We start from the raw sequence: 18,253 nt of genomic DNA, 5'->3' as shown, positions 1-18,253 counted from the left end.
GAAATTATTAACCATTAACTGGAAGTCAGTGGTTAGCGGTTTTAGCATGCTTCAGGATGTCTTCCTTCATATTCAACAGATGAATGAAGCACAAACAGGTTTGGAACAAGTGGAGGATGATGAGCTGATGACTGAATTTACATCTTCCAGCATGAAACTGTGCCTTTAGTGTGATTTACTGCTCTTAAACAGTGATTTATGAAGACTCCTCTACACATCTGCATCTGGATTAATGCATTAATAACGCAACACTTGCTTTCAATCATTTTCCTACAGCTTAGTTCCTTATTCATCAGGGGGCGCCACAGCGGAATGAACCATTCCAGTTCTACACAGCGGCAACCCTTCCATCTGCAACCCAGTATTGGGAAACACCCAAACACTACAGCCAGTGTAGTTGATCAGTTCCCCTATAGCACATGTGTTTGGACTGAAACTGGAGCACCTGGAGGAAACCCACGCCAACACGGGGAGAACATGCAAACTCCACACAGAAACCCCTTCATGATGTGAGGCGACAGTGCGACACCAAGGTGGAAGAGCATCCGCTGTGTAAAACATGTGCTGGATAAGTTGGTGGTTCATTCCGCTGTGGCGACCCCAGATTAGTAAAGGGACTAAGCTGAAAAGAAAATTAATGAATGAACAATAATAATAATAATAATAATAATAATAATTAATAATAGTGGAGTTGAGCAGATTCAGTGTGAGGCATACAGCAGAACGTGTTGATGAGTAAAAATGTCTTTATTTAAAACAATGTATAAAAGCATGTAGAGCAGCACATACACACATGCAAAACAAGACTGAAGTGATGCTGTACAAAAGTGCAAAAGTCATGCCGAGTTCATAATTAAAACACACTCACACTCTCTCTCACACACACACACACATACAAACATACACACACACAAAAACACACACACACACACACACACACTCACACTCACAGTCTCCTGACGTTGCGTTTGCTCTGCGCACTCCCCGGCAGCAGTGTGTCGGTCCTGCGGCTGCGTCTGCGTGTGAGCGGCTGCGGTGTGCAGTCTCTGGAGCCGTGCAGCGCACACAGACACGCCGTGCAGAAGCGGAAGCTGCAGTCGCTCCAGCTGCACACGCCCTCCGCACGCACAGGGTGGCACACGGCCGGGTGCTGGCAGCGAGGGCACGCCTTCAGGAACTCATCGCTGAACAGAGTTTTGGCCACCTGACACACACACAGACAGACACACACACGTTAGAAATCATGGAAATAAAAGGAAAACACTTCTGAAATCACACTCGTCTGCTAAACCGCAGAGCACTAATGCTGCAGATCATCTGGCTTCAGCATCCACATGGCAGTGTGTGCATGCGCAGGTCAGGAGGATGGTTCAGAACACTTGAGGATTTCCCTCAGTTCAGTTTGCTGGTTATCAGGTGCTGAGTGTCAGGAGTTTTAAAGCACTAATAAAGCTATATTGATTAACACATTGATATACTCTATACAGAATATAATCTAATGTCACTGTTTTACTGCAGTCAGTCAAGCTTTTCCACTTTAAGGATTTCTATTGGATGAAACATGCGAATAATCTAATGCCAAAACAAGTTTATTCTTATTATTAGAGCTGAACAATGTATTATATGAGCATCGATATTACAGCATCCACAACAGTCACATCACATTATATTGATGAAGATTTAAAGATGTCATTAAATATTATTACTAATTAATACCATTATTACTTATCAATACAATGATGAGCATGTTCTTCTCCACTTGATGGTTACATTTCTGTACCTGTAGGCTGTTAGACGTGCTGTTTATTTTTTTAATGAGTAATCTGTCATATTTGTTATGTTTTATGCAGATGCACTGCTCAGAAAAAGGCTTAATCATCCCAATCAATCAAAACTAAATAAATCTTTCCAAAGAGAGACATCTGGATCATCTGGTCAACACACAGCTGAAGGCAGAATTATTCACCCCCCTGTTTATTTTCCCCAGTTTCTGTTTATCAGAGAGCAGATTTCTTCAACACATTTCTGCACATAATAGTGTTAATAACTCATCTCTAATAACTGATTTATTTCCTCTTTGTCATGATGACAGTAAATAATATTAGACTAGATATTCTTCAAGACACTTCTATACAGCTTAAAGTGACATGTAAAGGCTTCACTAGGGTAATTAGGGGAACTAAACAGGTTAGGGTAATTAGGGGAACTAAACAGGTTAGGGTAATTAGGGGAACTAAACAGGTTAGGGTAATTAGGGGAACTAAACAGGTTAGGGTAATTAGGGGAACTAAACAGGTTAGGGTAATTAGGCAAGTTATTGTATAATGATGGTTTGTTCTGGAGACTATAGAGAACAAATATAGCTTAAAGGGGCGAATAATATTGGCCTTAAAAATTCTGTTTAAACAAAACGAAATAAAACAAATCAGACTTTCTCCAGAAGAACAAATATTATCAGACACACTGTGAACATTTCCTCAATCTGTTCAACATCTAACCAGACAGCTCTTACTGATGGGATGGATGGTTTGTTAATGTAGGCCCTGATCATTAAACCCCTCACTGCATTAATCTCACACCCAGAATAGAGCGCTGATCAGACACTGATACTGGATGAAAAACACCCCTACACTTCATATGTTAGCTGTGTGTGTGTGTGTGTGTGTGTGTGTGTGCAGTAATAGAGAAGAGCACCTGCAGGAACTGTGTGTGTTTGGAGCTGCTCTGCCGCGGCGTGATAGAGGTGTGTGTGTGCGGCGTGCGGGCCTGAGCCTGAACACTGCCCAGAGCAGATCTGCACGCCAGCGCCGCCCTGGTGTCCGCATCAGGAACATGAGCCAGTTTGCCACCCTACACACACACACACACACACACACACACACACACACACACACACACACACACACACACACACACACACACACACACACACACACACACACACACACACACACACACACACACACACACACACACACACACACGATACATCTGATCTGATTCTACATTAGCCTGCAGTAGAGCTGCACAACACATCGATTATCAGAATATCTCAATAGTGCATGTGTTTGCAATGACTAAGAGATGTAATGGTGCTGGAAGTGAGCTTTAGACTCTTCTAAACCATAAAAATACAATAATAGGATTAGTGGAATTTAAGAAACATGCTAAATGATCACACTTTACCTGAGACGCAATGCTAAAGTCAGGTATATTCTGCTGTGTGAACAGGCGTCTGTCTGCTTTGGTCTTAGTCAGCACTGAGCTGTGCACTCCAATGAAATGACTAGGTTTAGAATCTAAATTATTCATTTTAAACCTTCTTTAACAATATTAATATTAGGTGCTGAGTGCCTGATATTAGTTGGTTTGCATGTAGGCCCAATTCTAAGACAGCTGTGTGCTGTGTGTATGTAATGAAAGAGAAATGCAGACGGTGTTGAAAAATAAAACACCTGAAACTACAGCTGATGCAGACACAAACACACTCGTACACTAGATCACTCATTTATGCAGTTATTGATGCAAATGTGCAGTATTTCAAGTACTCTGCTCAGTCCTAATGCAGCGCATGTGCAGATGTTCACCTCCAGTTGGCTCTTGAGCTCGCGGATGTGGTTTTTCCTCCTGTGAGCTGCTCTTTTATCCTCGGAGATCACGTCGCTCCACTCTTCAGACACCTGGCCGAACCTGTGCTCAGTCACACGCTTTATTATAGACACACATTACACACACTCCGCTCATACAGGGTGTAGCTCTGAGTGTGCCTGACAATCCACCAGCAGGATGCACTCTTTCCTCTCTATATGCACCAGGCACTTTCATAGAGACACTGCTATGCTTGATTGTATAGTCAAGCTTTTTTAAAAGTGCTGGACAAAGATTAAATCACATCCAAATATAAAGTTAATTTTGACATAATATAGGTGCATTTCATCACAATTAGTTTAAGCCCAGCAAAACATCATACAGATATTTGCATTGATATATAATTTGGATCATTTATACATTTGATTTCTAATATGAATACAAATAAACATTCTCAAATATATGCATGCCATATTTATATATACACTGACATAAATATACAGAGTACACAAACTTAAACGGTCAAAAACGTTTTTTTTGGATGAGATAAAGTTTTGCCCAGCACTACTTAAAAAAATAAATAAAACATGTTATACATTGTTCAATACTCTACAGCTATACTCCTCACATGTAAAGTTTTAAATGTTTTATACTGTTATTCTCTACAGCTATCTTTTATATTCTCCAGAATTTAGATTATTATCTTCTAAAGATCACGGGTGCTTGTATGAGCATGTCACTGCGTATCATACAGCAGGGGTTTTCAAACTTTCAGATGGGCGAATTCTTTCGGGGACCCCCAAAAAATAAAAATGACGCCACCCCCTCAAATTAACAACTGTACTTAATTTAAAAAAAAAATGTATTATTCAATACATTTATATTATTATATATTATTCAATAAATGTATATTATTCATTATCTGGATTAGTTTTTGTAAGATGTCAGTTGAGTTGACAGTTTCAGTGCTTCAATCTATTGATCAAATCTTCATGCGCAGTGTTCATTGTGGTCTGCTCTCACTGGATTTCATCAAGCCATATTTTGTGTTGGAGTCGTCACGTTTACACAGTTTTTTATGCCATTTTTATGCTTTTATTCTGCCTATGCACAGCTAGACTCTTCTGTATTTACCCTTATAGCTGAGAGTCTAAATGTATCTAAAGCTTTAAAGTTTTAAAGAGTTTTGTCATTCATCAGCTGTTAACAGTTAACTGTACTGTTGTAACCAGCAATACTACAATGGAGGCTGTAGTGGTTCAGTGTGTTTTGTTTATTGTTATTCCTTTTTTTTGTGCACATCATAATTTACTCAGGTCCACAATCCTGACTTACACTGATAAAAAAATAATTTCCTAAATGCAATCTAGAATTGGGTATTCAAGTTCAAAGAGCCACAAGTTTTACTTTGCTTAATTTTAGAAGCTTTGCTGACTTTAAAATGTTCATACCAGTTTGTTCTATTAATAATAATACTGAACATTACATTTAAATTAGTTACATATAAATATAAATACAATATAAATGCATTTATATTCAGAGTATTAAAGTTTGATCAGATATGTTGAGCTCCATTAGATACAGAGCACTAATACATTTTAATATTTAATAATTAATTAGCCCTATAACATAACACAAACAGATACATTATCATTTTTAAAGGCTATAGTGGTTTTATTCAGGGTGTATACAATTTAGTTTTTTTAATCATCCAGTTATTAACCAATGTGAGTAAGAGGTCCACTGCAGAGCTCATCCAGCTGTGTAACAGTGAAGCTCTGAGCACTCGCTGATGTGATGACAGCTCCATTCATTGTTATTGCAGCAGTTTTTGCTTTACAAGTTTAATATGTTTGTTTGCCATGCTGCAAAGAGGACCGTCTGATATTTGTACAATGCAAAGTGTAAAGCCTGTCGCGGCGCGCTGTGGACGAGGTGCAATGTTGTGCCGTGTCTTTAAAATGCTATTTGTTCCCCATGAGTGAAGCCTGCGCAGAGAGGCGCGCGCTCAGCAGCACCCAGCTGATCGCTTACTTAGGAACACAAGCCATATACAGGGAAGTGCTTTCAGCCACCAATAATGTTCTTATTGATCATGTATTTTAACTGAAATATTGTCAGTAAATAGACCCGAGCATTCGTTTAGTTGTTTAGCGTAAAAGAGGTAAGCGTAAGTGAAAGGTAAACGCCGTCAGGTGCAGCAGACAAGCGCCAAAAATCACAGGAAGCGGCCGGCCAGAAGCGCTTATTCAATAAAAGTCCCCGTGCACAGAGACGGGCCGCTGCGCTTCTTTTCCTGTTTCACGAAAGTGTCAACTGCATTTAAATGACATAAGGCTTAATTTTTGCAGTACTTTTGAGCTCAAATTATAATAAAAATATATTAACCTTCAGAATGATGCGGGACACAAAATTCATCCATGTGGGCCCATTGATTACCCCTCATCTAAAAAATTTTTGCGGCCCCCCTAGCGCCATCTGGCGGCCCCCAGTTTGAAAACCCCTGTCATACAGTGTTTGACTGGTAAAATTAGACTGACAGACTGAGCTGTGATCTGAATATTGCAATAGTGATGCTGAGGTGTGTTCCTGTACCGGTAGATGTCTGCGGCTGACAGCAGACTCAGGATGATCGCCAATACGTGTCTCAGGTTTCTCTTCCTCAGCTCAGAGATCAGATCTAGCGTCTGCAGACCCATCTTCCGGCCGATGAGCCCTGACAGCGGCAGCCTGGGCCTGTAGGGGGCGTCCTCCTCCAGCACGCGCAGCAGATCCTCCAGGCTGGTGTTCTGGAGCGGGACAGTGGTAAACATGCAAATAAAACAGTTGGTCAAACATTTTAATTAACTGAAAAACTAAAACATTTCACAATAAAAGACTAAAACCAGCTGAAACTAAAAATAATAATCCAATAATAACAATCAGATTAAAACAATTCTAATAATTAGAATATAAAAATGGAAAAAAGCACTAATTCTGTGGTGGACAATCCAGCCCAATCTCACAAATACATGACTATTAGCAACACACACACACACAAAGGGTCCAACTCTTACAAACTGAACCAAAACCAAACTGAAATGCACAAAGAATACAAATTCACACAAATCAAAGATATAGAATAGCGGTGAGAAAGCGTTGGAGAAATCTGGCCTGTGACTTTACATAAAGAACAGCAGATGGCGCAGTCACACACACACACACACACACACACACACACACACACACACACACACACACACAGTAGAGAAATCATTTGTTTATGATCACGTTTTATTCCTATCACACATTAAAGTTAATTTTATATAAAATCATAGTGTACACAACAATCTCTGGGCTTGCTGCATAACAAATATCAAAAATTTAAGAAATTATAAAAAAATTAATCACTTTCTGGCCATCGGATATTAGGCATTGACATATATATATATATTGCAATCGTGATTTTCAAAAGGCTTAAATCACTTTGTAAATGTTTATTATTACCATTTCATAAGTCTCCCCATTCAGTTGAATAGAGCGCTTGGACCCGGAAGCCGCTTCACGTGACGTCACACTTAACAAGCGGATTGTTGTATGAGCAACGTTTGTATATTTATAACCTCTTCAGAGGAATTTGGGGGTCACGAGTCACTGGCATTGTTATTTTAGGGGTGGCGAGCTGAATGGTTTGGGAACCCCTGGCTGACAGGACAGACACTGACTGCACTACACCCTCCTACAGTACCTCCACCTGCTGCTGAGGGTCTACAGGAGCCTCCAGTCAGCTCTGTTTTACTGGTTTCTCTCATCACAGACAGGCTATGAGTGGGGACAGACACAATCTGAACACTTTTTTTGCCATTTCGTCGATCAAATCTGCGGATATATGAGGAACGATTTTGGGAGCATCGCAACTAAGTGATTAAGTATCAATTTACACGCATTTACACAAGTAAATTAACAGGCTCAATGATGGGCTATATATCTGCAGATTTCAGCACACACAGATTACATGTGGACCTAGCTATAAGTCACTTTCCAGAACCTTAACATTCACTGTTCCTCACTGGTGGAATGATCTTCCCATTCCCGCACACAGACTGCAGATTCACTGTATCATTCAAACCACAACTAAAACCCTCATCATCTCCTCTGACAGCATCTGAACCGCTGTGAACTAAACCAGGACCTCCTCTTCTCTTCCCCTCACCACATGGCAACCTTAAACGGAGTGTGCATCATCATTACACAGGTGAGTGGGCTTGTCAAACCACCTGTACAAAACACACTTTCATCTCTGATACTTGCAGCAAACCGGAGGAAACCCACGCCAACACAGGGAGAACATGCAAACTCCACACAGAAACACTAACTGACCCAGCCGGGACTCAAACCAGCGTTCTTCATGCTGTGAGGTGATCGTGCTACCCACTGCACCACCATGACACCCCAGAATCATTAAATGAAAGCTGAAACTGAAGTGCAGTGGAGAAACTGAACCGGACTGTACCTTGCTGTGCTGGCGTGCGCGTGTGCTGATGGCGTGCACCACCTGCAGCGCTGGCGTTAGCGTCAGCTCCTCCATCTTCAGCGTAGCTGCGCTCAGCGGCGTCCCGTCCTCGAACACCTCATCTTTACAGGTGTGTGCGTGTCGGGGTCTGTGCGCGTCCTCAGACTGGGATCCTCCCTCCCGCAGTGTGGACAGTCTCCGCTGCCGCTCCAGCCGTGAGCGCCGCTTCTCCCTGCCGCTGGAGCCTGCCGGCGCCACCAGCTCTTGGAAGGACCCGTCATGGTCCACTGAGGAGTCATGGGATTTATCCAGACCCAGAGAACTGAAGCCGCTGTCCTCCAGCGCCGGCGTGAGCAGTGTGGCGTCTGCGGTCTGCAGCGGTGTTAGGATTTCGGCCTGTGGAGACCCTGGCGGACCCGCGATGATGCTGTCGTCTAGATCCGGCTCCGCATCCACACACCGGCTCTGATACGACTCTGGGGTCAGAGAGACACCGCTCCGGCCCGACTCCAGGGTGGACGTGACGGCCTGCAGATGGACATATAATCATAGATAGATATTTATACAGAAACAACACACAATACTGATATAGTGTAGAGGGCACTTAAAAACACTGTATACAACACTACTGGGTACTTGGACATGCTGTCAATTAAAGTGGCACAGTATAAGGTTTCAGCATGGATATGGCAATGTTTGCATTCACCATAGTCACATCACAAGATCTGCAATGTGGAGTCTGACCTATACGAGACACTTCATTTGTGGAGTCACTGCCCATTTTAACCATCAAGTTACTAAAATGTTCATCATCTGTGTGTTTTACTGTGACTGTAAGCATGTCACACCAGTTTAAAGCATCCAGGCACAAGACATTATAAAGTTTGTGACTTTAATAAAGGTTAAATGTATTTATGCACGCGCACACACACACACACACGCGCACACACGATGAAGGCTATACAGTGGTATTTTACATTACAGTATTTAATATGTGCACCTGAATACTGCTAGTCTCCCAGAATGCTACTTGGTGTATTACTTTATAGTAAGCTCAATTGCAGCTTGGGTCAATATCGAATAGGGCTGTGCAATTAATCAAAAATCCGATTTCGATTTTGGCTTCTAATGATTATGAACAACCATTAATCGAGATAAACGATTATTGCATCATATACCAAAAGTGCGAAAGACCTCATGCTTAAGTGTGTGTGCAACACGCGCGCACACACACTTAAGCACAAAGTCTGCATTCGGTCTCATTTGGACACTTAGACGAGCAGAGGAGTGCAGACATCTAAAGTTATCTTAACGCGAGCGCTTTAATGATCAAACAGATGTCAAATCGCGGTGTAACCCTCATTTGTGTAATAAACGAGTTGAGAATCAACAGACACGTGAAAGAGAAACCATTAAAGTGACAATAATCGAAACAGGCGGCAGCGTTTCGCACTAATCAAACAAAACAAGAAAATCCCTCTCTGCTCTTGACTGAAGGATTTTTGTAGATAAAGTGTTTTTCTTACGGTGAAGATGCTTAAAGCACAGTTTGTTTCATATTTTTATTCTATTGTATTTATTTCTTTTTCCTTTGCAGGGTGAAAAATAACTGTATGTATGCAGTTGAAGTCAGAATTATTAGCCCTCCTGAATATTAGCAACTCTTTTCCTGCCCAATCTCTGTTTAATGGAAAGAAGATTTTTTAAAACTTATTTCTGATCATAATAGTTTTGATATCTCATGTCTAATTACTGATTTCTTTTATCTTTGCTATGATGACAGTACATAATATTTTACTATGTTTTTCAAAATACAAGCATTCAGATTAAAGTGCAATTCAAGGCTTAATTAGGGTATTTAGAAAAGTCATTGTATAACAGTAGATTCTTCTGCAGACAATCAAAAATATATTGCTTAAGGGGGCTAATAATATTGACTTTAAAATGAGTTTCAAAATATTTAAACCTGCTTTTATTCTAGCTAAAATAAAACAAATAAGCTTTTCTCCAGAAGAACAAAAATATTAGAGGAAATACTGTTAAAATTCTTTGCTCTGTTTAACTTAATTTGGCAAATATTTATTTAAAAAAAATATCTCAGGAGCGCTAATAATTTTGACTTCAACAGTAATTGTTTTGAATAATCGTGATTACAATTCTGACCAAAATTATTGTGATTATGATTTTTCCCAAAATCGAGCAGCCCTAATATCGAATACTAGAGCGGCGCAGTTAATCGAAAATCTATTTAAATTTCAGCCTTTAAGGATTATGAAAAAACAATAACGGAGATTAATAATATTCTGCCCCATTCAGCAGTGTGCATCCACTCCTCTGGCCAGTGCTTCATTTATTACAGTGCATTTACTTCATTGATGTTGTTAAGTGTGACAGAACTCTGCTGTTCAGTGCATGTGCTCAGCCTCGAGATCCAGCACAGCACACTCATATGGATGCTCAGTGATTATTCACATTAATGAATGAATGAAAAGGCATGTGAAGGTGAAACTATGAACTGTGCAGCTCTTAAAGTGACAGCGACTGTATTCCTGCTGCTGACTGCACAGAGTTTCCTCTAGGATGTTTTCCGGCTGTGGCAGCAGGCATTTATACACACATCTACCAACTACCCATGCCGTTATTTCAGTGATCAATGTCGTGAGTGCAGTATTACTAGTCCAGATCGGATTTATGTATTGGGAATATGCAAATTTCTTTGCTTGCGCGCTGACTTCCTCTGTTCACAAGTGCCCTCAAATAAACACTGCTGCAGTGCGATTTAGTGTGTTTATTTAGTGAGCACGTCTCCAGCATTTATCAGATTTGTTTGGAATATTTATGAATGTCTCTAATAAACCTACAGAGCAGCATTACTGCATCCTGAAGTAAAGTGAAGCAGCTTTAAACTCCAGCAAGAAAGTCTTTGTTTGTTGTTTGCAGAACCACAGACCTTCATCTATAAAGTATAATTATGGATGGGTATGGGATGATAACTGGTTTAATGATATACCGCGGTTTGGAAAAGTCACGGTTTTCAAGAGTTCACCCTTAGCTGATGATTGATAAGGCTAGTTTGGCGTGCTGTCCCTGAGCCTGCGCTTATAAGATTTATAAGATGAGCTTATAAGATCCTCGAGCCCTGGGCTACCTCCTGTTGCAAGGTGAGAGGGGAGTTTGAGCTCAGGTAGATCTCGATGACTCCCCCTCCTGTGTCAGATAAGGATGCTGAAAGGTGTACTCAGAGTTTGGCTAAAATATTTTGGATTAATTGTTTAGGGTGCTTGTTTTTGAACTGTGGGAGGAAACCGGAGGCCCCGGGGAAAACCCACGCGATCACCGGAAGAACGAGCAAAACTCTGCACAGAAATGTTGCCTGGTTTGTAAAGAAATTAAACCAGGGGCATTCTTGCTGTGAGGGAACAGCGCTAATCATCGGCCACCGTGTCGCCCGTTTGAAATGAGGGAAAGTAGGGTTGGGTGGGGGGGTTCTTCAAGACGAAGCTATTAAGAAGAGGGACGTCTGGTTATTTATAGTGAGTTAAGGATCGTCTGATATGATAATCGGTTATTAGCTGAAGTTGGAACAGCTGTGAACAGTCATGTGAGCATGTGATCCTCTCCAAATGTGTTTATAAATAAACTTAAAACTGCCAAAGTTTTCTGTTGTCCTGTTCCTGAAGTACATGTTAGATTTTTTTTGTATTTTTGTATTTTTCATGTTTTCCACAACTATTTTATTTCGTTTTTTAGGGCAGCAGTATCTTCAGCAGAATATTTTCTGCTCCCAAATATTTTAAATGTTTCTCAAAATGAAATATTCTGTGTTCAGTGGGGGAAAAGGTTGTTGTTTTTTACCCAGACACTTAAAAAGTTATTTTAAAACTTACTTTGGAGCAGTAATCACAATACCATGAAACCCTGATATTTTTCTCCAAGGTTATCACCGTCAGAATCTTATACCGGCCCATGCCTCATTATGGAAACAGTGTTCATCTAAACTGAAAACTGCGTCATGTTTGCTGGCCTCACGCATCACACACCTGTCAGTCAGTCAGCATTTCACTTAAAGGGTTAAACAGACGACGCACAGCACTACTGCGCTTACAGAAAGGTTTGCGCTGTTATCATTCACTTAGCCTTTAATATGTTTTGGTGCGATTGTAACCCGCTATTTTATAAAAACAACAGCTGAATGTTTTGATCACGCTGTAATGTAGCCGTGGCGGGATCAATTCAGTGTGCGCATGGAGGAATGACTGTAGCGGAAACCATGCTGTCTTCATCATCATCATCAAACGAGAGATAACATCCCTCACTGCTTTTGACCTGAAACCTTTATGGCTTTAGTAAGAAAAATCCAGTTTATTTCTCACAGTGAAGATGAAGATGCTCAAACGGTTTCATTCATATATATTTATGTTGTACTTCTATTCGTTTCGTGAGTGCGAGTACTTTGTTGCCCCATTCTGCTTCAGTATTAAGACTTGCATGATCTCTGAGACGTACAGGTGAAACATCAGCCTGATTTACAGGGGAAAACTACACATCTACACAAGGTTATGGTCATAAGCGCACTGATGATGATCATTTTTAATAACTGTGAGTGATCATGATTTCACCTGTACTGGAGCAGCAGTACTGTACGCATGATAAGCACTTCAGTGATTATGAGGTAACCCCACACACCTGTGAGAACAGCAGACGCCTCTTGTGGCAGGAGAAGGCGCTGTGCTCTGCTCTGAGTGTGCTGTTGGTCAGCGGGCCGCTCGGGGTCTTGTCCGGAGAGTCGAAACTCAGGCTCAGGTGTGTTTCTCCAGGTGTGGTGAAGCTGCTTTTACTGCCATCAGAGGACGACTGGGAGACCAGCAGACGCCTGCAAACACACACACATACACACACACAAACACACACACACACACACACACGCGGATAATCAATAATGCAATATATCAGCATTTATATGAGGGGTACATCAACAGGGCTCGAAATTAACTTTTTTATTTGGTAGCACCGGTGCTCCCAACTTCAAAAATTTAGGAGCACCAGAAAAAATTTAGGAGCACCCACCAAAAATGATTGAGCACCAATGCAAATTGTATTTTAAGGGACTTATTGTATTTTAAAACAACATCAATTAGGACTAACAAAAACCAGAAACAACTATAATTAATGCTGAGATGACATTGATATTTGTGTGCAATAATTCCAAAATGTGTATGTATTATAATTCTAGAATATTAATGATGATGAAAATGACAATAATAGTAACAATGAATTACATTTCTCATCATCATGCTGCCTTGAATGTGCATGAATGTAGGTTATCTGCTATAAAAAGTGTTACTTTATGAAAAATAATTGTATAGTTTGCATCAAACAAAAATGAAGCATTGCAGTAAGAAATATTTATTTTGTACTGCTAAACAGCATATATATATGCATGTCAGTTTAATAAATAATATTTCTGCTGCAAAACAAACAAAAGATTATAATAAAATATTAAATTCAAGGCTGAAAGCTGCAAAACAGTCATCAGTAGCCTAACTAAATAAAAAATATATATACACCTCAAGAAAGAATAGGCAAAAGAAAGTAAGTAAACTCACTTCTATAACTCTTTAAAAGTTTTGGTTTCAGTTTGTGTCAATTTAAATGTTCCGTCTGAGCTGATTTTCATTTTTCTGTGTTAGTGTAAAAGCAGGCGAGTCAGCCGACCCAATTTATGAGCAGGTTGAGCACCGGCGTAATACCGCTGTTTGTTATGAGACGCAGTTTCAGTGTAACGTTAACTTAGTAAAGGCGAGCTTCTTTGGCGATGATACAGTATTAGATTTGACTTTTAGCGGACATTTGCGCTGAACACGCAGTGAATGCAACGCATGATGATTCGGGCACCTTCTCCAAGAAGCGCGTACTCGATTGATCTCAGCTGGCGGATCAATATTCACCACGTGTCATGATCGCTCTCATCTGCGCCTCAACTTTAGGTGGGGTTTGCACTTTGCAAACCTGTGTGCTTTAAGTTTTCACTCTTTAGCCGTTTGCATTTCCCGTGGACATAAAAGCTCCCTCCCTGTCATCTAACAGTGAAAAGCCTTGGGTGATTGACAGCTAATATGAACCAATATAGAGGCAGGGAAGAGCGATTCAGCACGTTTTAAAAAAAAAATCAAAACAGGTCGCACTAATGCGACCAAATTTACTATGAGGTCGCATCGATTAATTTTCGGGCGCATATGCGACCAAAATGGTCGCAATTTCGAGCCCTGATCAATATACAGTACATTATTCAACATTTGAGTGTCTAATATAGAACATTCAGGTTACTGTATTCCAGTCGTTGCTCATTAAAGCAGCAAATGTTTGGACACTTAAAGAGACGGTTCACCCAAAATAATAATGTACTCATCGCTTACTCTGCCGCAAGTGCTTCCAAACCACTGAGTTTGTTTCTTCTGTTGAACACTACAAGAAGATATTTTGAAGAATGCTGAAAACAGGTAACCATTGACTTCCATTGTGGAAAAACAAATACTATGGAGGTCAATGGTTACAGGTCTCGAACATTCTTCAAAATATCTCCTTTTAGTGTTCAACAGAAAAAAAAAGGTTTTAAACAAAAGGGTGGCATGATAGCTCAGTGGTTTGCATTGTGGCCTCACAGCAAGAAGGTCTCTGATTTGAGTCCCGGGTTTCTGTGTGGAGTTTGCATGTTCTTCCCATGTTGGTGTGGGTTTCCTCCAAGTGCTCCGGGTTCCCACACAGTCCAAACACATGCGCTATAGGGGAACTGATCAACTAAATTGGTCGTAGTGTATGAGTGTGTGTGTGTGTGTGTGTATGGGTGTTTTTCAGTACTGGGTTGCAACTGGAAAAGCATCCTCTGTGCAAAACATATGCTGGAATAGTCGGCGGTTCATTCCATTGTAGCAATTTGTGATAAATCAGACTAAGCTGAAGGTATAGTGTATAGTGATAATGCCAGATATCTTTATAAAAGCGTGAGGTACTGATTGCAGGAAGAACATCTGAACGCAGCAGCAGCTCACCTGCGGAGCGAGGTGTTTTTCCTGCCCAGCTTTGGGGTCTCGCACCAGGTTAGCGCCGGCTCCCTCTTGCTCTCAGTGCTGGAGTCCCCTGAGCCACGTGGGTCTCTGCGGTGTGGAGCCGTGGCCAAGCCCAGCTCCCGGTTCTCCTTGGTGCCCTTCAGATGGCGGTGCGGCCGTGGCGTGTAGAGCCGCTCCATGGGGCAGCTCTGATATCTGGATCCGTCAGACTTCAGCCGTGTGGACTCCATTCCTTCAGCTGGACTCAAACACTCAATGCTGACGAGAACATCACACAACTAAGATTCAGTTTATTTATTGTTTATGTTTATTTATTATTAGTTTGTTTTGTGCTATATAATACAAAATAAAGAATTGAAAGGTCATCACTGTACATACTGTAAATCCAGCGTTACAGATGTGCAGGGTTCCACCAAATCAAAGAGAAGACTATTATAAATGATATTTCAGTCTTGTAAAGGACAAAACACTAAGGATCTTTTCTAGTAATAATAAATAAATTTAGAAGTTAGTCTCTATGGAACAAAAGATAATTATTGTTTACATTTATGAGCACAAAGCTTCATTATGGATGTGGCAGATGTGAAATTGGCATTTGTAACTTTGGTGAATCCAATAAAAAAATAAGTAAACCCTGACATCCACCGAATACTTCTACAGCAGTGTAAAACCAAAGAAATCTTTTCAGTATTGTGGTGAAACAGATTAAACTGATTTAAAACAGCATGGAATTATCTAATGTGTTTAAAGGCAAACATGTAAATGTGCTGAACTTCCTCACACTTCAGTAGCTGTAAAGGTGAGTTTCTTTCTTTTGTTAAACAAAACAAGATATTGAGAAAAATGCTGGAAAAGCAGCTTCCATAGCAGAAACAAACAATACTGGATGTTTTTTCCAGCATTCAGTACATCTGCCGTTGTGTTAAACAGAAGAAACTCAAACAGGATTGGAACAAGTGGAGGATGCGGAAAAGACAATTATAATCTCTTTAAGGTTTCATTTACAGCACAACACTGAGTTGTGCACACAGATGAACACGACACTGTAAACTGTAATCCCTGTTAATAACACAGCTCTGGATTCCATCCAGCTGTTTCCCACACACGGGATGACTGCGTTTCAGATCATGGCTTACTTTTAGTTTGGGGAGTTTCCAATTAAAAGGATGGAAACAAATCACTTTAAGTAAGGTTAAAATATTTAGTCGTCCTATAAACTGAGTGAGACGTGTTTGGCTCTGCACCTCCAATGTTAACCAACAATACGCTTTGGTATTTTAACACGATATTATCAAAGCATCACAAGCCATTTTGAGTTTATCATATTATCTCCTCTTTCTGTATTCCCCAGAGTACAGTAATATCCAGTATAGCCCAATCCAATATAGCGTGAAAAACTGCTGCAGAAGGTTGGTTTTGAGGTTTGGGGATATTCATGATGAGCGTAAATGAAGCGGTGTTTAAAACTGGACTGATTAAATAATGGAAAAAGAGAGAAAATGTAGATAGACTAATCAGTAATAAACTTTTGTGAAGATTATACAGACGTTTCTTTACTTTTAAATTAATATCGCTTTGAAAGCATCAGTTTATATCAACAGATAAACATCAGTCATCATTTAATTGAACAACTCAATAGAGAATTAAAAAATTTAATCTAAAACACAAGACGTGTAAATTGAGGTAAAGTTGCTTTTATATTCGCACATTCGTTCCTTTAGCAGTCTCTATATTGTTTCCCATGATACTTTGAATATTGGATCTTGCATGCCAGTATGACTTGTAAACAACATTAACACTGTCTAATTGACTGTAAACAGTGCTGTACTTTGATAATCATTTGGCTGCTAATATGATTTCCCAATTTAGAATTTGCGAAGAATACTTTTCTGAAATTATATTATTAAGGGGAAAGTCTGAATATAAAACCAACTTTACCTCTAATTATGTCGTGTAAAAGGCCCCTCACATTTAAACACATAATTTAAGTTGACTGAACTTTCTAAAGCAGCTGTTCAGAAAAGCGAGAGACATTAAGTAGTGTTTATACTGTATATCAGGTATCATAGATCAGTAAAGTGGAGTAAATTATACTAATAAACATTATCATACACATCAACATTATCATAACCTAGTAGAATTAATACCTAGGAGGTTTTTCCAGCCACCTGAGTGTCAAAATCTACCTGAAAAATCGACTTGAATACAGGTGATGCGGCTAGTAAAGGTCACCTGCTCGGTTAGACTAACTCTGCAGGTGATGGAACTGATAATAATAATAATGGTGATGATAGCAGGAATAAAGACAGCAGTTCTCATATTGAATCGCCTCGGGTTTGTTTAGCTCGCTTTCCCTCAGCGTGGCGGTTGCGGTCGCCATGGTGACCTCCTCAGCTTTCCCTCTCGCACATTCAAACATCGCGCCCATTTAAATGCGCGTGCACAACAACTCTCGTGCTCGCGCCCGGTAGACACGCTTAAAAAGTACTTTAAGAGGTTTACATGCAGCACGGTAATGTTTATAAAGCTCCGTTTGGCGACAGAGCACATTGCCGCCTCACTGCTGACAGAACCATGACAAAGTACGAGGACAAAAACACACACACACACACTCTCTCTCGAACACACACACATAAACACACACACACACACACCTGCTCAGCTGCGGCTCCTCACGGCTGTTTAGCAGGGCAGACAAGCGGACAGAGCGACCGACAGTGCCGGTGAACCGGAGATTAAACAGCTCGGTACTCACGCGTGTGTTCAGGGATTCATTCCGCCGCCGCGGCTGTTCACAGAGAGATGATGATAATAGTAATGGCGGCCCGCGCACCTCCACCTTTCAAATCTCGAGCCCTGCGTTCTGATTGGACGAGCGTTTAAAGAGACACACGACATGTATTTATTTATTTATTTATTTATTTGAGAGAACACCAACAAATACACAACTCTAACAAGACATCCAAATAAAAAAAATCATTTTCAAGTTACAGTGTACGTTTCAGATATAAAACTAAACACTATAATATAACGTCAAATACCTCCACAGTGACAGCCCATGTAGGATACTCTTATTGTATCTTGACATGTCTTACTGTTAATACAC

General features: G+C 40.4%; 1 protein-coding gene across 4 annotated transcripts; it reads right to left on the bottom strand.

The window, feature by feature from the left end:
• Positions 1 to 728: 728 nt before the first annotated feature.
• fbxo43 (F-box protein 43) lies at positions 729 to 18,060 on the bottom strand. 4 transcript variants are annotated; one of them, NM_200431.2, is given in 8 exon segments: positions 729 to 1,204; positions 2,695 to 2,850; positions 3,588 to 3,690; positions 6,184 to 6,377; positions 8,081 to 8,608; positions 12,767 to 12,953; positions 15,130 to 15,405; positions 17,903 to 18,060. In NM_200431.2, coding segments are annotated over 7 exon segments (1,674 nt in total). In that variant the 5' UTR covers positions 15,378 to 15,405; positions 17,903 to 18,060; the 3' UTR covers positions 729 to 946.
• Positions 18,061 to 18,253: the final 193 nt, after the last annotated feature.

This window comes from Danio rerio, chromosome 16, assembly GCF_052040795.2.
Source record: "Danio rerio strain M-AB ecotype USA chromosome 16, GRCz13ab, whole genome shotgun sequence".
Taxonomy (NCBI): domain Eukaryota; kingdom Metazoa; phylum Chordata; class Actinopteri; order Cypriniformes; family Danionidae; genus Danio; species Danio rerio.
The sequence above is the reverse complement of the archived record's forward strand: the minus strand, read 5'-3'. Positions and strand labels throughout refer to the sequence as shown.